Source organism: Ursus americanus, chromosome 16 (assembly GCF_024610735.1).
Source record: "Ursus americanus isolate L20-20 chromosome 16, mUrsAme1.1.p, whole genome shotgun sequence".
In the NCBI taxonomy this organism is placed as follows: Eukaryota; Metazoa; Chordata; class Mammalia; order Carnivora; family Ursidae; genus Ursus; species Ursus americanus.
This window is the reverse complement of record NC_142142.1, coordinates 20,045,471-20,068,543: the sequence shown is the minus strand read 5'-3', so window position 1 is coordinate 20,068,543 and position 23,073 is coordinate 20,045,471. Positions and strand designations below refer to the sequence as shown.

Sequence of the window (23,073 nt, the reverse complement as noted above, 5' to 3'; positions counted from 1 at the left end):
CAAGGTCTTTGAGCCTGGGAATGGTATAATGAAAATGGGCTGTGTCATTTGTTGTGTCAATGTCACTGGTTGGCAGGAGAGACGGGAAGGAGGAGAGATGAGTGTGGTCGTGAAGCTGTTGCACTAACCCAACCACTAGAACCGTGCGATGGAGAGAGGGCGGCAGACGGAAGTGAGGAGGTGGCCATGCAGCAGAGGGCCCATGCACAGTTCAGGCTGGGAGGGCAGCACTGCAGAGCCCCATCACCATCCGGAAAGGCTCCAGAGTCATAGGGATAACGCCCTGGAGTAGGAGCCATCCTCCTCTGGTTAACTCACTGCCCCTCAATGGAAGAAAATTCTGAGAGAATGGGAATAGGAATAAGGAAGCTTTGATCAGGAGAGATGGTAGAGAAATGCCCCGAGTCTGGGCAGCATGAAGGCACAGGCTCCCCCAGGGAGAGCTGCCAGTGGGAGGTCAGAGGTGGGCTGTGGGGAGGGTCGCAAAGAGGCAGGGCAGAACTTGACCAAGAGCACAGGTGCTTTAACCCAGCTGCAGTTGTGGTAGACGGAGCCAGAGCCAGGAACACAAAACCTGGTAAGAATCCTGACCTGCCACATGCATAAGCAATGTGACTTTGCTAGGCCATCTAATCTTTCTAAGATACCTGATGTGGTATCTGTTTGCTCACCTGTGAGAAGGGGATAACAGTCTCAGACTCACCTACCTACCAGGGCCATGGCGAGAATCAGGTGGCATGCGGGTTAAGAACACTCTCCATAGAGGCAGTGGATCAATGTGAGAGGGAAAATCATGATCGTCATGGGTCTCTTGCCCCTCCCCCGCCCCCGCCCCCCCTCCCCCACCGCAAGTCCCCTTTCCAGAAGCGGAGGAGTGTTTTTCACAATCTCTATACTTATTTCTACCAAAAGGTGGCACCAGCCTTTGTGTGCTCTTCCCCTTAGAGAGCTGGAGAATAGAAACGATAAGATGCCATGGGCCCGTTGGGTACTGTATTGTAAACTCTTCCAGGACAAGCATGGGTCTTCATCTCTTTATCCCCAGGGCTTCGTGTGGCACCTGCATGGATTGAGCTGAGCCCTGTGATGCCCAGGAGCACCACGCTTGGGGCACTGGGACATCCATTGCGCAGAGCTGGTCCTAAGCCCTGGTCAAAGCCAGGCTCTAGTGGAGGGATGGGTGGCCCCATAAACGTAACTCATTTTGAGATGGAGGAAGGCAGTGATGGTGAGCAGGTTGGGGTGACCTATAAACAACTTTACTGTCACCCAAGGGGATCTCTGTGGCCTCACTTTCAAGACCCTTCACCATTTGACTCCTGCCTGACTTTCTGTTCTCTCCTTTCACACAACCTCCATCTCCTTGTTCCCCACACACAGCCCACACCCTCCCCACCTCTATCTTGCATCTGAATTTCCTTTTGCATCAAGCACCTTCGTCCCCAGCTGAACCCCCTGTGGACAGTCTTTTCCTGTGTGCCCTCGCCCTTACGAACTGGTTACCTACAGGAAGTAACTCTCCCTTCTCTCAATCTCTGCTGCCCTCGTCCTGTTCTGCTGCCCTCACTTTCCTCCCAGAGTCGTTAATTGTAAATAGACATATTTCATCTCTTCTTTTTATCCCTTAGTTCTTTAAGGCCTGGATCCATACAGGCTTGTTATTACAAATGAGCAAACTGATGCTCCTTCTCCCAGGATCTGGCATAGTGTCTGTGACATAGGTGCTTCATAAATATGTGGTAAAGGAATGAATAAATGAATATCTATCAAAATCATAGTAATTTCTATCACCATCAACTTCATCAGCATCTGAAAATTAACAGCAAGCAAGCCCCGAACTAGCATGTGGTATGCCTCCAGCGATTATTTTCCAAAGCATGAAAGTAACCCCAGTGCAGCTTAAGAACCCTCCCGGGTTCATGGGAAGTAGTGACCCCAGCAGCTGTCACGGGAGCCCTGCCCTTTGCAGGTTGGACTTACTGTACCCCAGGAGCAAGAGGAGAATACTTCCATCAGCCTCAAAATCATGGGCTTGTGGCAGCATCATGAACACTTGTCCTCATGGTCTCCTTCCATTATGTCCTTCCGTCCCTGCGCCCAGATCTCGAACTGGGAATATCTGCTTAGTTTGTTTGAGGGAGAATGACTAGATGTGGTTTCCCTCTAGCTGTTTCTGCAGCCCCTGCCCCAAACCTCAGTATGCATGGTGAGGTGTCAGCTCAGCTCAGTGGGGCTTCTCACCAGCCCGCCGGGATGGGGGACAGGGAGAAGGACTGCCACCTGCAGTGGAATGAATCCCTTGGCCTTTTCCCCCGACCAGCCGTTCCATCCCCCCGCAGAGGAGGTGGGCGTCCAGTTGTCAAGCCTGACATGGGAGGGTTGATAAAGTGAGCACTTTGTCACAAGAGATGCTTCCCTGATTGTTTCCAGGCTGTGGTGGTTACTGATGGAGAGCGCATCCTGGGCCTGGGAGATCTGGGCTGCTACGGCATGGGCATCCCTGTGGGCAAGCTGGCCCTGTACACGGCATGCGGAGGGGTCAGCCCGCAGCAGTGCCTCCCCGTCCTGCTGGATGTCGGCACCAACAACGAGGTAATGCACCACCCAGGCCCAGAGCCCTGGGGCCAGAAGCTGGCGACTGGCACGGGGTGGGGGTCACCTTTGAGGGACAGTTATATCGATACAGCATTGGGACATTTCTTTCCTGAGTCCCCTTTGCCAGGGCACTTCCCCTGCATGGCTGAGGGGTGGTGAACTTTCTCCTCCCTGCCTGCCCAGTACATTCCCACTGGGTCTCCTGCCTCCCCTTCCTCCTCAAGGCCCTCTGTGCCCTCCATGACCCCAGTTTGGCCCTTGTTTGCTTCCCCGCTCCATGACTGCCCTCTGAGGCCTCTCTCCGATTCAGTAGTGAAGAGGGTCCCTTGATCCAGGCGGGAGTGGCTGCTGGGCGGTATTTTTTCAGCATTGTGGAGGTGGGCTGCCTCAATGAAAGAATTAAAACCCAAAGCACCAGGGCCAGGGGCTGAAATATCTGAATCAGCTAGATGAGTGTGTCCCAAGCTGTGGGTGAGATTCCAGATGGTTTGGGATTTAAGGAGCTCAAGCCACAGGCAAGAGTTAGGCTGCTCTGGGTACCGCCCTGGGACATGGGGTTTGTGCGCGCCTGCAGGCTCCGCTCTGGGTTCCTGTGTCAGAGAAGACAAAAAGCTACCCAAGAATTCCTTCTTTTTTTAAAAAAGTTTTAAAAAAGATTTTTATTTATTTATTTGACAGAGAGAGACAGAGAGAGAGGGAACACAAGCAAGGGGAATGTGAGAGGGAGAAGCAGGCTTCCCGCCGAGCAGGGAGCCCAATGCGGGGCTCAATCCCAGGACCCTGGGATCGTGGCCTGAGCCAAAGGCAGACGCTTAATGGCTGAGCCACCCAGGCGCCCCCCCAAAAATTCCTTCTTAATGGCATCTCTGAGTTTAAAATCAGTGCAAATTCATCTTTTTTAAAATGGGAAAAAAATTGAGAATATCAGAGAAGTGTTAAAAATACCAGTTATACACCAGTACTAATATGCTTTCCATTGTGATATATATCCTTCCAGCCTTTTCCCCCCCAGAGCATTTATAAAACCAAAATTGGGTTTATATTGAATATATAGTTTTGTATCCTTCTTTTTAAATGACCCAGGTCATTAGTCATTATTGCACAATGGCAGCTCCCTGGTGTGTCACAGTTTACAGAGGAAACCTCCCACAGCTGGACACTTAGGTTGCTACTTGTCTTTTTGCAAATAGAAGCTTTACTCTGAGCCCATTTTTGCATATCAGTGTTTGTTTCCATGTGCGATTATGTACTTAGGATAATTTCCTAGAGGCAGAAATGTTGAGGCAAAGGGAGTGGTCATTTTTTAGATTCTTGATTCATATTGTCAAAAAGGTCATCTTATTCCCATTCTGCAGTGATCTTTCTCAAGATACTTGCCATGACTCTGTGTGGTCGTCCTCCTCCCTGGACACCATACATCCTCTAAACGAGAGTGAGCACTGTGGTTCCTCGCAAGGAATGATGCTTATTCTGTGCATTTTCAGCCACAGATGCCATCAAATGAGAGGACAGCCAGGCAGACCTCACTTAAGAGCTGGGAAATCATGGGGTGAGAGTGGGGTGAGGGAGGACAAGGGGAGTGGGAGAAGGACTGGCCTGGGAAGTGGGGGCCCTGGTCCTGGCACCATGGATAGCCAGCTGAGTCCCTGCACCTATTCAGATTTGATCCCCTTCCGGTACAACGAGGAACTGGACCAGAAGGTTTTTGAGTGTTCTGCCTCTAGAGCTCTTCTCCATATGCCTCCCCTCCAGCCTATGAGACCGGGGCAGGATGGCAAGACCAGTCTTCAAGGTCTGCTGCACGCTGTGGTTCTCTTCCCTAGACCGGATGCCTGGGTTTTGCAGAAATGGTTCCTTGGGTCCCAACATGCATGCAATCATGCAGGTGAGGATGAGTGTGGTGAACTTTGTTTTAGTTGTTCTTCCCATCCAATTCCTCCTGCTGTGTTCCAGCTGGGTTTAATTGAGACCTTTACTCACACTCTCCTAAAAGCTGGCTCCAAGCAAGATTGAGTGTGATTCTAAGGCCGCTGTATCCCCTGGAAGGGTGTTGGTTGCCTCTAGCAGATGCATGAGACCCCGTGTCGTTGAAGTCTGACACCCTGCAGTGATGTGCTCAAGTTTAGAGCTAGCCCCAACTTGTAATAAACCCACCCGAAGAGGTGGCAGGGAGCGATGAGTAAGTCATGGCCAGGCACTTTTCACAGACCACCCTGTTTAAGCTTGACAACGCAGAGAAATTAATTTGTCCAAAAAGATCTGCCAGGAGAGGCAGGGCGGGGATCCTAATCTCTGTTTGCCCTCCTCTGCCCACACCACGCCTGCCTGCCTGGCTGCCTGCTGATTTAGAAGTAAAGGTCATTTCCTGATTTTTAGAATTTTTATTACTAAAGTAACCTGAACACATTATTCAAAATCTTAAAAGAGAAATGGCATCTCTCCCACCATGCTTCATCCATATTCCTTTGCAATATTCATCTATGCATCAACATAGACGGAATAATGTGCCTGTAATTTTGTTCTCATTTTTTTCAATGAATGTTATTTTATGAACATTTCTCTCTACTTATTTAGCAAAAGTTTATTGAATGTTTAGTAAGTGTCAGGCACTCCGCTAGGCATGAGGGAGATAAATGAGAGCCAGGGCGTGGGTGGAATATTCTACATTATATTTCAACACCATCACCTAATTGATCATTTTTAATGGCTAATGTGTTCCTTCTCCTCCAAGTGTCTGCTTCTCCTCCTGGGGCTTTAGCGCTCTGAATCACTTCTCCCTCCTGGATGTGGAAGGGAGGGCGCCTCCCCTGGGACTGCCCCCTCCTGTCAGGAAGGACCGGAGTATTCCCCAGCTGAGAGGAGGGAATGTGCACTGAGAGCAGATGCTGCCCCCGCCATGCCATGGGAGAGAAAGCAGCTCCCAGCACTGCAGTGTGCCAGGCATAGCTTGAGGCCTTTGTGGATTTGAATCTCATTTCACTCTCCCCCCAGCTGTGTGAGATGAGGAACCTGAGACCCACACATGTGAACTACTCCCTCGGGCCCCACAGCACTAAGTGTAAGAGCCAGGGTTTGAACCTGGGCTCTCTGGCTCTGGAGCTGCCTTGTTCATCGTGGCGTACCGCTGCAAGGGGCCGGGTGTTTGTGTTGCAGACTGGGTGATGAAGACTGGAAAAGGAGGTGTTTCACTCAGGCGGGGGCGCCCCATGGACGCTCAGGCCCAGGCCCAGGTGTTACCGATGCCATGGGTTCCCCCGCCCCAAAGAAAGGTAAAGTCCCACCAGACCCTCTTCACAAATTCAAGACAAAATCCAAAGTTACAAAGTGGCCAACATTGGGAAGACGGTGGTTTCGCTCTTTCCAAATGCATTCACTATGTGATCTCACACACTATAGTTCTTTGGGAAAAAAAAGAGTCCATTGCAAGATTCCTACCTCCCTGGAAGTCTTGGGGCATGTCTCTCCCCCGAGCAAGCCAGAGCAATAGGAGAGAGAGGCTTACCCTTGCAACTTTCATCTACATGTCCAAGCAGAGAGAGTGCTGTTTGAGGAGCTATAGCGTCAGGATAATAAAACTGTGTGTGTGCGTGTGTGTGTGTGTGTGTGTGTGTGTGTGTGTTCGCGCGCGCGTGCCCGCACATGTATCTCTGTGAAAACTCCTGAGGCTACAGGAGCTCTAATCATAGTCAAGGAAAACACCCCTCGACGTTTCCTGTTGAAGGAAAACATCTGCTGTCGACAGCCCTGAAACTCTGAGTCACTGTTACCTGCCTGCCCCAAGGAGGCTAGGAAAAATAAATATGTGGGGCAGCGATCCCATGAAGAGGGGATATCCCATGATTAAGTCCAAAGGGACAAAGCCAGGGAGCACCCCCCAAGTAGGCCCACCTGCTGGGGGCCTCCGTGGCTATGTGTGGATTGGTTTGTGTCTTCTGTTTCATCCACATGCAGCCAGACAGTGTCACAGACTGTCCACATTCGAAGGGACCTGAACTACAGTTGACCTTTGAACAACCCAGGAGTGAGGGGTGCTGACCCCCATGCAGTTGAAAATCCATGTATAACTTTTTTTTTTTTTAAAGATTTTATTTATTTATTCGACAGAGATAGACACAGCCTGCGAGAGAGGGAACACAAGCAGGGGGAGTAGGAGAGGAAGAAACAGGCTCATAGCAGAGGAGCCTGATGTGGGTCTCGATCCCGTAACGCCGGGATCACGCCCTGAGCCGAAGGCAGATGCTTAACCGCTGTGCCACCCAGGCGCCCCGAAAATCCATGTATAACTTTTCAGTCCCCAGAACTTAAGTATTAATAGCCTACTATTGACTGGAAGCCTTGCTGATGACATAAATAGCCGATTAACACATACTGTGTGTGTTATATTTATTATATACTGTATCCTTACAATGAAGTAAACTGGAGAATAGCAAGTGTTATTAAGAAAATCACAAGAGAAAATACATTTATAGCCATGTACTGTATTTATTGGGAAAATGCACAGATAAGTCGACCCATGCCATTCAAACCTGCTGTTCAAGGGTCAAATGTACTTCTCATTGAAACCCCTCATTTCACCCAGGAAAAGGGGCACAGAGCAGAAATGGCTTCCCCCAGGTTTGACTCCAAGCCCAGTGCTCATGCCACTCCACACGACAGGTCCTGCAGGGTGACCCCGGGGCTTGGCTTTAAAATGGCCTCTGAACCTTAGCAATCTTCTCCTGGCACAAGTCTTGAGCCTCGATGGGTTCTAACTGGGGGATGTCTTCTTGGGGAGACATGGGAACAGACTGTCCACAGAGCCCGGCCGACAGTGCCCTGGGGGTGCTGCCAGAGTCCCGGGGAAGCATGGGGCTGCCAGCAGAGTTGGGGTTGAAGGGCTGCGTCCACCTCACAAGAGCATCGCTACTGCAGCTGATAAATTGCCCGCACTCACCCTGTGGTGCCGTCAGACGTGCTCCCTCTGTATGCACGTGACCTTTGAGGGTGCCCCTCCTAGGATCTTCGTAGCTGATCCCTGGGCTTAACTGAGCTCCCAAAGACATGTGTGCTGGGCATACCTGCCACCCTGAGGGGTGGTACGTGTGCTGTGTCCACAGCCTGAGCCCAACCCCAGGACCTCCCCAGACCCCCAGATGCTCCCCGAATAACGTCTTCATGTGCCTCTTGGTACATGAGATAAGTATTTTTCCCAGCCAGAAAGTGCATCTCTCTTCCAGCTTAAATCCAGTGCTCAGTGAGTGATAATGACAAGTAAAGAGGAGGAAACCATTTTTGTTTTCCATGATACCTTGTCTCCAAGAAAAACCCATAGTCACAGACCTAAGCGACAGAGTCTAAATTCAAACCCAGGTCTGTCCATCTCCAAAGCCCAGGTCCGCCCCCCTTCTGAATCTAAAGCCAGACCATACTGTGGGCTCTCAGAGGGAGCATCCTGACTGGGGCCACCCAGCCGGGCTGGCTCTTTCCTCTGCAGACACTGCCTGTCAGCTTTCAAATTTCCTTCTGCCTCTCCTGATAGGGCTACCAGATTTAGCAAAGAAAACCATAGGGTGCCAGCTCAATTTAAATTTCAAATAAATAGCTCATTGTACTTTTGCATATGTCCCATGTATGCTCCATGCAAAACTTGGGACATAGTTAGGCTAAAAAAAAAAATTCTTGCCTATCTGAAATTCAAATTTTACTAGGCATTCTGTATTTTATCTGGCAATACTTCCTGCTAAACACTTCTAAGCGTTTATGCAAAGAAGTCAAGGATAGAGGAGGGCTGCAAGGAGAGAGTCCAGGAGGCCAACGGTCCCACACTTGCTGGCGGCCATTCTGACGGCCGCATCGCTCTGTGGGACAGAGGGCAGGATGGGGACTTCCTGGTTCGTGTAGTGCCAAGATAGCCATGAGTGCTCCAGCTTGTGCTGTTCTGGAGAAGCCATCTTCCCTCCTGTCAGAGGGGGCCCCGCTGGCTGCCGATGGGGACTCCGGGTTCCACTCTGGCCGTCCCAGCTCCCCAGCGTCCTCTGCAGGATCATAGCCTGCATCTTCCCAACCACGACTGAGTTCCTCCAGAGGACCGGGCAGAGGGTGGGGAGCCACCCCAGGTCACCTGGTCCCCACAACATGGAATATTGGGGGAAAAGGGCACTGTCATGAGATCCAGTCAAAGCAAGGCTCCATTTCAGCTTAGCCACTTTCTGGCTAACTCCACCTTCCTCGTCTATAACATGGGGATGACCATATGTAAGGTGGAAGGATCAGATTCCTTCTGATTCAGGAGTGAGTTATTTGAAAGTTCTATACAAACAGAAGAAGCTCTTTTTTACTATTATCTCCACAGAGAAACTTCCTTTCCAATGTGTGTGTGTGTGCTTACGTATGAAGTATTTCAGGTATAAAGTGTTTTAATATAAAAGCAAAATATAAGGAGCGTTTTAAAGCTTTCATAGCCACCCTTCTCTCTCAATAGTGGTTGACCTTTGATTTTAAACGCAGATACACTGAGACATTTTTGGAAAATCCAAAACTTCTTCAGTATTCCTGGAGAATTTGATTTGCCCCACAAACTACACATGCAGCAAAGAAAAAGAATGTGCATCTTTTCTGCAGGTGCCAGCAGTGATGCTGTTTCTGTGCGTGCCCTCTGGGCTGTATGTGTGTGTTTCAGAGAGTTGAAGTTACGTCTGTGCAGCTTTGTATCCTGCTTTTCTCACTTTCAATAATCTCATACACGTCAGTCCTGGCGGCTGCATAGTCTTAAAAACCAGCAATTTTAATGACCGCCTAGCTTTCCGTCAAGTCATCACAATATTTATGGTTCGCCCTCGGCTGCATATTTGCTGCCTCCAAGTGGCTTTCAGAGGGTCACCTTGAAGGCGGCACGTGAGGGTGGGCACCAATGTGCCCTGTCATCCTTCAGTCTCGCAAACACATACACCTGCCAGGGCGGAATCCTAACCTGTCTCAAGGAGGGAAAGTCCAGGGGTGAAGAGAGTGAGAAAGGAAGGGCCGGGCCCACCTTCTTGCTAAACGTAGACCCGCGGTGCCTCAGGTGATGTGCACACAGCGCTGGGGGTGAGGGTTTAGAAGGGCAGATCCTGCCTATTCTTTCCTGTCCCCTACACTTTCGCACAATGACCTCTGCAGCACCGTCAAGACAGTAAGGGATCTAGAGCAGTGTCTTTAACAGAAACGGAGGCTGTTCTGACTGATGTGCCAGCGAGCCGCCCACGCGGTAGGGCGTCATGGCAGCGACGGTGGGCCCTGGAGTCAGGCAGCCCTGTGGTGACTCCTGACTCTTCTTCCACTTACTAGCCCGAGGGCTGGGCTGCTCGTTTCACCTCTCTGCCCCGTTGCCTCACCTCTCTCTGCCCCATTGCCTCGTTTGTCAAATGGGGGAAATTACAAGACCCACCTTTGTGTCTGCTAGGGCCCTCTAGGAAGCAGAGGTGTGAAAGGTTTCTTGGGGGACCCCCATGAAGAATAAAGCGGGGAGCAGGAGGAATAGGCAAGTAGGTGGGTCCTTCAGACTCCAGTGCAGGTGTAAGACCTGTGAAAGCAGAGGAGGGAGGATGGAGACCTCAGTGAGAAGAGCCCAGCCTGCAGTGGGGTCCTGGGAAAGCCTCAGGCAGGTTGACCAAAGACCCCGAGCAAGGGTCGCCCGCAGCAGGGCTGGTGGGCAGCCCTGGGCCGTTCTAGCCCCCTCCATGTTCAGGCAGGGCTGAGAGCCGCCCAAGGAGAGGTAGTGGCTGAAGGTTGTCCACCCATCTCCCTGCCCTCAGCAGGTTCTCTTCAGGGAGTACTGAGCTGCACACCTCCATGGCTATCCCACCCCCGAGGGGAGATTCAAGTACTTAGTATGTGGTACATAGGAAGCGCCATGAAATTTACAGCTCCTGCCGTTACTTTATGGCATGTGTTATAATGCACAAAGTTCTTTCACATTTATTATTTCATGTCATCATCCCAAGCACCCCCTGCAGCTGGCATCTCACCCCCATTTGACGAATGAGAAAACAGATCCCAGGGGTCCTGTGATTGCCCGAGGTCAGGGATGGGGGTCAGATTGAATGGAAGCCCCTCGAGGGCAGGGCTGTGGGGACCTTACCTCTGTGTCCTGCAGTTCAGATAGAGATGAGGGTAACACAGATGCTTATCCTCAAGGAGCTCCTAGTCTGGTGATATAGGCACAAATAGACAACTCCTGGAGACCCTCACTCATGGAATTACTTCCTGTTTCCTAAATACACCAGGTACTTCTTCCTTCTCCTGCCTCCAGCCTCCAGCCCTTCTTTGTGCTGACTTCCCCACCTGGACGGCCCAGCCCACCTGTCAAAACCTGCCCATATTTTTTTTTTTTTTTTGAGAAAGAGAGAGGGAGAGACTGCATGCAATGGCAGGGGGTGGGGGGTCAGGGGGCAGAGGGAGAGAGAGAGACGGAATCTCAAGCAGGCTCCACGCCCCATTGTGGAGCCCAACATGGGGCTCAATCTCACGACCCTGAGACCATGACCTGAGCAGAAATCAAGAGTTGGACGTTTGACCGACTTAGCCACCCAGGTGCCTCAGAATCTATCTTTTAATGCTCGACCATTTTCCGCATGACAATCACCACCTGTCCCCAGTGGGAATTACTTTTCCCCTTCTCTGTGCTTCCATGCACCACACTTTGTGTCAAAGCAATATCATTCTGCACTGTAGTAGTTTGTTTACTTGGCAGCCCCCTGCAGCAGACTGCGGGCACACGGAAGGCAACAACCATTTCTTACTCATTTACACATCCCCAGCAGGGCCCAACGGAGCAGCAATGGACGATCCGTAAACGTGCATGACCGCGTCCACTGATCTGTGCAGGGTGTATGTGTGAGGGCGTAGAGAAGAGGTGGGAGATGACCAGCAGCAGACACAGAAGAGTGTGTGAGTGTTGTGACAGAACAAGCTGCAAGAAGTGGAGTGGGGGGTCACCTAACACAGGCTGGTACTCAGGTGGGCATCTTTCTTGAACTGAAATCTCTGGTTGTACATTCTGTCCTTGTACCCTCAGGGACTAGTGCAGTGCCAGGCACATGGTAGGTATTCAGTAAGTTTTCTTTGAGAGAATAAGGTGTTTTCTAACTCGAGTCCAGATCAGTGGCTTTGGACGAGACCCAATACCTCAATCTAGATGCTGCCTGGAGCGGTTCTCAACCAGGGGCAGTTCTGACCCCAAATAGACATTTGGCGTTGTTTAGAGACATTTTTTTATTGTCACCACTGGGGGTGCTACTGACTTCTAGTGGATAGAGACCAGAGATGCTGCTAAATATTCTTCAGTGTGCAGCTCAGCCCTCCCGTCGAAGAATTCCAAGCCCAAATGTCAATAGTGCCACTGTTGAAAAACCTTAAAATAAACCCAAAGCGCCTACAGCCAGGGTTTGGAAGACTATGTCTGAGAAGATTTTCTGTATCAAAGCATCCTTGGTTCCTGAAGTTAGAACCACCTCAATCAATAGCTTAGCCTCCAGACCCTTCCAGAGATGACATGTGGCAAGGCGGGGTGGACAGCCACTTCCAAGTCCCTCCTCCCTTCCTCTCCCTGGTCCTTCCCACTAAACCAGGGCCATTGAGCAAACGGATGCCGTCTGTTCCAGGAGCTGCTCAGAGATCCTCTGTACATCGGGCTGAAACACCAGCGTGTGCGTGGGAAGGAGTACGACGACCTGTTGGATGAGTTCATGCAGGCTGTGACGGACAAGTAAGTGGGTCACCCTGTTCCTTTTGAAAGAGGACTCTTCAGAGATAGTATGACTCAAGTCAACACTGGTTTCAGCAGATACACAAACAAGGTAGGAGATGCATGCGTTTCTCGGTTGTCCAAAAATTGCAACTTCACTCCATGTCTCTGGAGACACAAATCCAATGGGTTTGTTCTGTGGGAGAATCTTTGAGAGCAGGGAGGAGAGAAAAGAGTGTCGATGATTGAAGGCCCATGACTGGGCGGTAGTTAAGTGTCTCGTGTCCCAGGAAGAAAACCCCCTTGGCTGAGCTGTTCTGGGCTCTTGGCATGAACAGGGATGTGGTGAGTGGTGGAGAAAAGAAGTGTACCCTTCTGACAAACTGGCTTTGGAAGGCAGCTTGCCACGTGAGCTGTCATTTTCCAACCTGTACGTGAGGACCGGACGGTGTTAATGAGCCACCAGAGCAGGCCACATGGGCCGCGGATCTGCGAGATTTATGAGGTGTCATCTATGCACTGGGGTGTGTGATAATTGGCAGCTTCTGCCCCCTCGCCTGCCCCATCTGTCTGCCATCACGGCCACCCACACACGCTGCTGTCGCTGGCATGGTACTGGGATGGAGTTCTAGAAACAGCCCCCCCACATACACACATGTTTAGTCTGACAGGCAAGTCAGTCAAGACAGAGTTTCAGCAACTCAGCAGGCCCCTGCAGACCCAGCAGGTCCCCTAGTCACTTGAAAACCTCCAGCCTTTCTCACCGTCCCAAGAGTGCCCAGGTCATGGCAGGGCTGGCCTGGGCATCCTTGGAAAAGGCATCCCTTGCCTGTGCTCAGCCATTCAAACCAAAACAGTGGGCTGGGGATAGCGCTGGGCTGGACTCTGCAGCTTTGGGGGTAGGAAGACTGGATTTGACCCTTGACCCTTGACCCCACCACATCTAGGTCTGTGATGGAGCAGGTTACCAGGCTTGTAAGTCTCCTCACCTGGTTTCCCTGTCTGCGGATAAGAAGCAAGAATTTTATCGTTGTAGTGTTTTTTTGTTTTGTTTTTTAATATGAAAGAAAATAATACTGTAGTTACATGGGATGGGAAGGATCTTACAGAAAAGAAGTCATTAGTAAGGGAGTGTGGGGTAAGGGGACCAAAGTTCCCAAGTAAGTGAGAGGCCAAGGGTCTGGTGCACACCTGGAGGGCTTAACCTTAGATAGGAGCACAGAGGCTGGGCCACAGGGATGGGGGAATGGGCAGAGCACTGGGCACAGGTGCAGGCAGGTGGGTAGATGAGGTGGGGGTGTGTGGAAGGCCCACTGATTGAGGGCAAGGTCATCCACTGAGAGTGAGGATAAGGGTGGAGGTGGTGGAGATTTAAGGCTGGAAAACGTATGACCTGCAGTGTCCCAACTAGGGTGCTAGGGGATGATTGCTAGACGGCCCCCTGGGCCCCCCTGCAGGTCACTGTTCATGAATTTAACTGATTTCCGTGTTTTTCTCTAGCCAGTTTCAACTGTCTGGATGCAGGACAGGAAGAGGCAGAGAGTAGGATTTAATCAGGGTTGGGATTTTGATAGGCAAGAGAGAAAAAGAGAAAAGAATTATGAGTATATTCGAGGGGCTGATTATGATGATGACCTCAGGAGGTCTATGCTGAATAAGAAGGGACATGAGGACATTGTGGGGAGGTTAGGGGACAGTGACATACATGATCAAGGGATGGTAAGTCCTAATGAGGCTCAAGAATGACTGAGTTGGGTAAAAGGTAAAATGAGCGGGACAGAGAGGAGGTGGTCATCAGGAAGTTAAGTGTTCACAGCTGAGATCATAGGGGAGGTGCTGCCACTGAGAAATAACCACCAAGCCAGCTAACTGAGGGTGAGCTGTGTTAATAGGGGCGTAGCTTCTAGAACAAGAGAGGTGAATGTCCTAGTTCACTCTTCCCCTTTCAGACCATCCTGAACACCACATTCTGTTCCAGACAGGATACTGTGAGGGTCATAAATGACCTGACATGCCTTTGGAGAGCAGTAACCATGACAGTGAGGGGAGATAAAGGCTTAGCCTGGTGGGGAGAGGACTTAGGGACTGCTCCGTCTATATTGGGATGCGGCTCACCTCCAGATATCTGAAAGCTGTTCTTCCAGAAAGGGGCTCACCTTGTTTCCATATACCCACGTGGAGAAGAACCAGTTGGTAGAGTGGCAAAGGAGGCAGTTTTCAGTTCAAAATAAATCAGAGCTATCTCACAGCGCAACTGACTGTCTGCGGGAATGAGTTCCCTGTCACAGGAAGTGTTCAAGTGTAGGTTGTCAGTGGTGCTATTATAGGAGGCGATGTAAGCCTCAGAGACTCTTTAAGATACCGTCCTACCCCGGGATTCTATTCCAACCACGCAAGACCCCTGCCCAGCTGGCAGCATAGGTATTACTGTACCCATTTTGCGGAAGAGGTCACTGGGGCCCCGGGAGGCTAAGGAGCCTGGACAGCAGGTGGAACGTGAGTCTGCTGGCCACTCGGGCCGATGGATTTCCACACTGCTGCATACCCTGGGGAGGAAGAGATGTCAGTGCAATGGGCTTGGAGAGCCCGGTTTCTGCTTGCTGTGTCCAGGGCCCACCGCTGATCCAGTGAGTCAGAAGTCATTCTGCGATTCCCCAAAGAGAAGTCTTGCTCTTTGTGTGAGGAGGTTAGATAAACGAGGATGTGAGGGGAGCTTCCAGTTCTCATCGGCATCAGCTGCCAGTCTCACAGACACGCAGGCCTTGGGGGCGGGGGACTGGGGAGGGGCACACATCAGCAGAGAGGAATGTGTCCTCGAGTGGAAATGATGATGGGTTGGCAGTTGCTTGTTTGGACTCTCTGATGAGCTAAAGCAGATGTTTCTGTGGATACTGTAGGTGGGAGATGAGCTGGTCTCCCCAGGCACTCTGGGGAATACAGTAGCCCCAGGATGGAATGCCCAGATGGGGGGTGTGAGTCAGCAGCCTTGAAGCCAAACACGATGTATTTTAAGAAAGAACTTTGGGAGACATTGACTTCTGTCTTTTTCCAAACATCCTGCTACTGAGAAGCTCCAGCTCCTTGCCCCTGTCCACTAACAGGGCTATATCTTAACGGTTTTTGCCCAGAAAAAGAGTCACTGTGGCTCCGTTACTATCCTGGAGTTTGGCCACCGGGGAGGACCCACCAGGGCAGAAGGAATCGCCACGTACAGCTGCAAGCATGGGGCTCAGAGTTGACACAAAGCCTGCAGCTCTCACAGCAAACATAGTCACTCCATCCTCCCTGCTCTTTCTCTGCCCTGCAGACCTGGAGCCCAGCGCCTGAGTCACACGTTTTCCCAGGCTGTTTCCACTTACGTGTGTTTTTTCGTTTTGGTTACTTACAGTAGTAACGGATGAGAATGGTCTGTTCTCAGTTGGCACCTGTAGCCCTAGCCACATGGTTAAGAAATGAGTGTAAAATATTGTCCCCCACCAGCGATACCACTGGAGAACCTTCCTGGCTGAAGGCAAAGTCAAACTTCTCTGTGAGAACACTCCCACAAGCCATGATGTGTGGAATTCCTCGAGGGGAAAAACAATTCCCCAGTGAAAATAAATTCATGATTCACAATAATCCACATGGAAACAATCCACACTGTGGGAAAATCAGATATACAACTAATAGAAGAATTAGAACCCTCAGAAAAAGGAATATTCTCAGAAGGATAAAGTAGCTCTGCTTAAATCTATTAAAGAGATAGTTTTCACAAGAATGAAGTAATAAGGAAAGTACACAACATTGTGGGGGAAAAAAAACAGCAAGCAAATTTGAGAAAGAACCAAAAAAAACCAAAAACAAAAACAAAAACACCTGAAAGTTCTTCTGAAAATGAGAAACAGACTCCTGGAAATCCAGCCGACCATTAGGGCAGGACACCATCAGAAAACCCATGTCCTCAAAAAGCACTGCCCATGGGCATTTCAGAGACTCTACATTCCTATGCCTGATTATCCAGAAAGGAAACAGGACACCAGGGTGTTTTACCAGGGAAGATTTTTCTTTCTATTTTTTTTTTTTTAAGGATTTCATTCATTATTTGACAGCGAGAGAGAGCAAGCAAGAGAGGGAACACGAGCAGGGGGAGGGGAAGAGGGAGAAGCAGGCTCCCCACGGGTCCCAGCACCCTGGGATCATGACCTGAGCTGAAGGTAGACGCCTAACAACTAAGCCACCCAGGCGCCCCATCTTTTTTTTTTTTTTAGGATTTATATATTTGAGAGAGAGAGGGTGATCTGAAATCAAGAGTCAGATATGTAACCCACTGAGCCACCCAGGCGCTCCTCAGGAAAGATTTTTCTGAGCTGCTGATGATGACACAGAGCATTTCTCAAGGGAAAGAAAGGGTGAATAAGACTGGAGCCCCCAGTCCCAAGCCTCCTCATTCTGTGCCAGAGGGGATATAGCAATTCCAAACAATTCCATAGCGTGGTCCCTTACTCTTGTTTTCTCTTCGTGTTTCTCTGTGTCTTGTTCATTCACACACACACACACACACACACACACACACACATACACGAGTTTCTTCTTATTCTACCACATCCATTTTATTAGGCTTACCCAGATTGTTTTTTAATAAAGTCGGATAACTGGGAAAACTCTGAAAAACAAAAGATTTCATAAAGATAAGGTCTATAAAGAAAAAAGTATCTGGATGCATCTACACCAAGCTGTTAACGGTGCCTACAGTTCAAGGACGAGGTTGCCGGGGAGTTTTGCTGTCCAAGACATTCATTCCTATATCATTTGATTGTTTGTGCTCTGGCAGCTCTTTTGTGATCAGAAAAAATAATGAATTTTTTTATAATGAGTTATGCATCAATTTTTTCCCAGAAGTAGTTCCTTGTGTTCCTTTAAAAAAAACAACAACAACAAAACCACAAACAACAAGAACAACAACAAAATAACAATAGTCCACTAAAGAAAGAAAGAAGCAAGCAAGCATCCCACCCTTCTCCCTCTGGTGAATTCAGTGCTAGGCTAACCTAGGCTCCTGTAGACAACAAAGCAATTCACATACATTCTGTCCTATTCTGTCCTGTACATACATTCTGTCGCATACATTCTGTCCTATTAGGTAGGTAATTTTTATCCTGTCCCACTAAAACAGAAGTTGCAGGGAGGGATCTTTGACTCTTCTGTTCACTGCTACATCTCAAGCACCCATTTTCAATAAACACTCGTTGAATGAATGCACAATTTACAAATGAGGAAACTGAGGCACAGAAAGGTTAGGGAGCTTGTCCAAGGTCACGCCTCTGGTTAATGGTGGAGCCATGCTGTGAATTGAGGTAGTCTAACTCCAGAACCCACCCTCTAATTTGGATACTTTCTATTTGTTATTTTACATGAAAGATCGTCCAACATACGCCAGACCTTCTTGATACAGTAGGCAAGGAAGATAAATCGGGGGAGGGTCTTTTGGAAGCTATCCTACTTAGCATACTCTCTCTGGCTTGTTCTAGGGCAGGGTTAGTGCCCCGCCCATCCTCACCATAAGGAGGCTTCTGGAGGAATCAGCCGTCAACTCCCATTTTCAAAACTCCCTAGCCACTGGCAGTGAGGGAAGCACCATCTTTGTTTTTTACTTTTTATTTTTATTGCAATATAATTGACATATAACACTGTGTAAGTTCAAGGTGTATGACCCGTTGATTTGATAAATATATTGCAATATGATGACCACCACAGGGTTAGCGAACACCTCTATCCCATCACGTAATTATAATTTCTTTTTTGTGATGGGAAAATTCTCCAGCATCTGGGTCAGTTAGCTGGCTCTTCCCTTTCTTCCTTCTTTAATCATCAAATGGCGGGTGGTCCTGTTACCCCATCACTCAACAGTGCTGGGTGCCCCCTCCAGGTCCTTTCACAAACTACAAGCCTACCTCTTTCAGTCAACCCCGAGGGGAAAAGCTGAGGCTCTTTGGCTCTAAGCTTCTTCTGGTGGTTTTAAAATTGTATAAACAAAGGAAAACCCCCAAGCTTATGGTATCCAGACTACAAAGAAAGTTTCAAGATTTTATTTTAATTTTAAGAGATTGTAAAGAGCATGAGTGTTTACTCCCAGCCCTGATTATAATGTTTCAAGGGAGTGTTCCCATTCTTAGTCCCTCTCATCAGAGACCATCACTACTCAGTATTTTCATGTATACTGAATTTTAGGAATGCTTTCTGTAGTTTGATAGGTGTCTTACCTCATTTTCCCACCTAGCCCTCCCTAGGACTGTAATCTCACAGTCTTAGAATACCAGAGCAAGAAACAACCTGTTCACTGGACCCAACTCTGTCCCTTTATAAGTGGGGAAACTGAGACTCAGGAAGAAAATTAGTTCCCCATGGTCAGATAATGATAAAAGCAACGGGAAATTAAGGGGAACCTATCCAATTGTTTGCTCTGGTTCACATAAGTCATGAAATTGCTTCCAAGATTCCTTTCAGCCTGTATTTATCATGTGCTTTCTCTGTGCTCTGGAATGTGGCCCATACAAAGAGCAGACCTGTCCTGGAGAAGTCATTCTTCCTGACATTGTAATCTGGACACATAAAATAATCAGAAAATCATTCAAGGCAGCCTTTGTTTATTTCTTCATTCATGTATTTATCCATATATGCGTTCATTCAGAGAACAGATATTTATTGAACATAGTGGTAAGTCAGAAATAGACTTTGCTCTCGAGGAGTTTATAATTGACTAGGGAAAAAAGGAAATATACTCAGCCCTGAGTTTGCGTAGATTTAGCATGTATCTGGTGAAAGGCCCTGCCTGCAGTGTCAATCAGGGTGGCCGGGGGAACACAGTGGCCAAAGGGCTTGCTTGGGACTTTGGGTTAAATGTAAAAGTCATGGCCTTCTTCCTGAAAAAGAGGTAGCCCCTCACTCTTACAGAGCACCGACTCTGTGCTGGGGGCTTTACCTTTAATCATCACAGTGCCCTTAGAGAGAAAGAAACTCAGGCTCAGAAAGGTTACGCAGCTTGTCCAGAGTCACCCAGCTGGCCTCGCCCCAAACCCATGTGACCTCAAAACCTGAGGTGGTTTACTGTACACCCTCTGTGGCCTGCTCTTCCTGCCTGTCTGGGAAGGTCTTCCTGCCAGCAGCCTCGTAGGTCTCAACCTGAGCCTCAGGGTAAAGGGAGGGGCCTGAGGTGACCCAAAGATACTCTGCTGCTGTGGCCTCTGGAAGAAGAGCATGTGTCTCCAAGGCGAGCTGACGTCCTACGGACGTGCACGGCGGGACTGTTCTCTGCCCTCAGTCATTCATGCTTTCATTTGCCCCCAGCACTAAGTGGGTCTGGCAGGCAGGGGACACTGGGCATCCAGCGGCACACTTGCGTGTCCAGACCTGGAGGCAGGAAAAGGGGGTCAGTTACAGCTCCTTCTTCAGCTTTTGTGTCACACGGGGCCAAATAAGACACCTCCCTGCCCTCAAGGACATGGCCCCATGCTGCTTTGATCTAGTCTGTCCCCTAACCTCACAGAGTGTTTCCTTTCTCCCCCTCCCCTGCTGTGGCTCACTTCTGTCCACACACACACACACACACACACACACACACACGGACTGGGATTCCCGACCTTACCGTCCCCACCCCCAGACCAGCATAATTCAAGGTAAAATTTGGCCAGGAATATGGGGGAGTGGCAGTGGAGACTCTGAGGAGGTTGGAGATGTGACTGTAGAGTACAAATATGGCAGCAGTCCACCTGAAGAGAGAGATCAGAACGGGCCGCCCAAATCCGAGAAGGTTCGTGTGATATCAGTGGTTTTATGACAACTAAAATGTGCAACCTCTGGGCAGATCAGACTGGTGTAAATGCTGACCCTCTCCTCCCCCCCCCCCACCCACACCAACCACCCCCCCACCCCGCCCCCAGGCAGCAGGCTGATGGCTGGGAAAAGTACACAGGCTTTCTGAGCAGAAGGCTGAGGAGTGAGATGCTGTGCCCTAGATGAGAAACCCAGTGCTGACCTCTGACCTTTGAGAGGCCAAGAGGTCAGCAGATTGGCCACCATCCTCTTCCCAGCACTAGGATTTCTGGCGCCCTTTGCGTGCTTGCCCAGGAGCTCAGACAATCCGGGAAATTGAGGAGGAAATCCAAACTGTTCCTGAAGTGTTTTCTGTCTGGGCAGGGGTGGCTGTCAGAGCAGTGACTGAGGAACGGCCACATTATTCTGGTACTTTTGCTTAGAAGTCTCTGCTTCCTGTGACTGTCTTGTTACTCAATGGGAGTTTTTCCCATCAGGCCAGAACGCCAGCCAAAGGAGCCCGCCAGTCTGGCTGCCAGAGCCCTGCACACCAGGGGGATATCCCAGTGCCGGACCTAGGAAGGGCAGGGCCTCAGAGGTCCACCCTCACCCCCTGGCTAGAATCCCTTCCACAACTTCATGCCAAGTGGAAGGGACCACATCTTCCAGTCACCAACTTCCAGTGACCACAGCATCACTTCCAGTGGCCTCTTTCCATCCAGTGCTTGAAATCTCTGCCGTAGACAGCACTGAGATGTGCACACTCCCAATTCCCACCTGTTGGCTCTGCTTTTTCCTCCAAGGCCACATAAAATAAGTCTGCTTTATTCCTTGTCCACAAAACAGTCCTCATGTCTCTGAAAATAATCATGATGCCTCATCCCACTTGGCTTTCTCTTTTTCAGGTTCAGTAGTCCCACTTTCTGCAATCCGTGGTTTCCCATGTCCTGGCCTACAGAATAGTTTCCCCACCATGTTTGTGATTCCCTTCCCAACCCCCGCCCCGCAGAATGAGCCACTCCCCGGTGCACATCTGTGGTGCAGCTGTGCTGCAAGGGCTTCACAGCCACCCCTCCACCTCCGCGGGGTCCTACAGGGAGGGACCGTGTCTTCCTCACACTCTAACTGGACTCTGCCTCCCACCTCCCCTACTTTCCTAGGCTCTCCCCCGTCACTGCTTCTCTCACCTCTCCTCCACACTAGCTCCTTTACCTTCTAGGGACACCCCCATCTCAAAAATGAATCCATCCTTCAGTCCCTCATCCCCCGATGGCTGTCATCACCCCTACGTCATACCCAAGCTTCTTGAAACTGATCATCACTGACCTTTCCTCCCCTTCCATTTACCCTTCAACCCCCTGCAGTATGGTTCCCTCAGCACCACCACTCTACTGAATGTAGTTTGGAAAAGGTCACAAATGCCCACCCGAACACCTTCATAGATACTTCAAGATCCCCTTTTCACTTGACGTCCCAGCAGCATCTGACACTCCTGACCATAGCCCGTCACATGTCCTGCTGGCCCACCTTCCACCTCGCTGGTTTCCTTGCTGACTTTCTTTTGCTAGACTCGCTTTCCCTCTGCTCCTAGGGCATACGTGTGTCCCAGGATTCTGTCCTTGACCCTGCTTCCTGCTCACTGCACATGCTCTGCCTGAGACCCTCATCCAGTCCCATGACTTTGACAGTTCACAACGCGCTGAACTTCGTGTTCCTATCTGTCGAGCCTCACGTCCACTTGGACAACCCAGCCCCTCAGACTTCACCCGTGCCAAGGTGGACGACAGGACTGCACAAGAGGTATCGTCAGCCCACTCTAGCATCACTGAAGACTGAAATTTGGATTAAATAATTTGCCTAAGGTCACACATTTAGTACGTGATGGAGCCAGACCCGTCGATCCCAAAGTTCTTTCCACTCCCTGACACTCTGCCGGTCCTCCTTCACATCGTTTAGCTAGGCCCTTCTCTCCCTCTCTGTCTGCACTGCCGTGCACCAGGAGGACTTCATGGTCTCTCGCTGGATTGACATGCCGCCTTGTCTCCAGTTTGTCCTCCCAGTTGTCCACCCTGTTCCACTGTGCTGCCACAACGAGCTCCCTAAAACACATGCGCTTTCCTTCCTACAGCCCCTCAGTGGGGCCCCACTGCCCTCCAGACTGTCTAGACTCTTTACTCAGGCCTGTGCCCAGGCTGGTCTCCCCAACTGCCCCTCTTTCTCCCTACCCCCCCCCAGCCAAGCCCCAGCTCTGTTTATTTTCCTGCAGCTCCAGGAAGGCCCCCTACTCTCATCCCACATGCATGTGCTATTCCTTCTGCCCGAGACGCCCTTCTTCCTCCCCCACCTGCACAGTCTTCCCGTGAGCCTCTGCTCTTCCTTCAGGCCACACCTGTGAAACCCTCACTGCCCCCCCTCCACAGACCTCCCACATACCTAGCACATACCTTTATTATTACCCTGGCTGCAGTATGTTACAATGGCTTTTTTATTTTCTTGGGTTCCCATCAGACTGGGATTTCTTGTATTTGCCTTTATGATCTCACAGGTAAGGTAGTCCCTTGTTCACAGTGGACACTTAGACGTGTTTGCTGGATTGAATTTTTATGTCATACCTAGGATAGTTCCTGGCACAAAGAGGATAACCTGCTGAATATATTTCTTTAATAATTAAAACTGAGGGGTGCTTGGGTGGCTCAGTCAATTAAGCGTCTGACTCTTGATTTCGGCTCAGGTCATGATCTCAGGGTCGTGGGATTGGGCTCCACACTGGGCATGGAGCCTGCTTAAGATTCTCTTCCTTTCCCTCTGCCCTTCCCTACCCCCCCCCCTTGCACACATGTGCTCTCTCTCTCTCTCTCTAGAAAAAAATAAAACCAAAATGCCAATGAATAATTGTAATGCAAAGTGATATATGCTATGATAAAGATATACCCGGAATATCAGGGCAGTCCAGAGAAGAAAAAAATTAGTACTACCCTGAGGGTAAG

At 49.9% G+C, this 23,073-nt stretch overlaps 1 protein-coding gene across 3 annotated transcripts in view; it reads left to right on the top strand.

Moving 5' to 3' along the window:
- ME3 (malic enzyme 3) overlaps nt 1-23,073 on the top strand; it is a 205,005-nt gene that overhangs the window by 144,195 nt on the left and 37,737 nt on the right. For all 3 annotated transcript variants that reach the window (XM_045815639.2, XM_045815638.2, XM_045815640.2), the window contains exons 6-7: nt 2,431-2,592; nt 12,216-12,319. In XM_045815639.2, the coding sequence (XP_045671595.1) occupies nt 2,431-2,592; nt 12,216-12,319 (266 nt within the window). The remainder of the gene's footprint in view (nt 1-2,430; nt 2,593-12,215; nt 12,320-23,073) is intronic.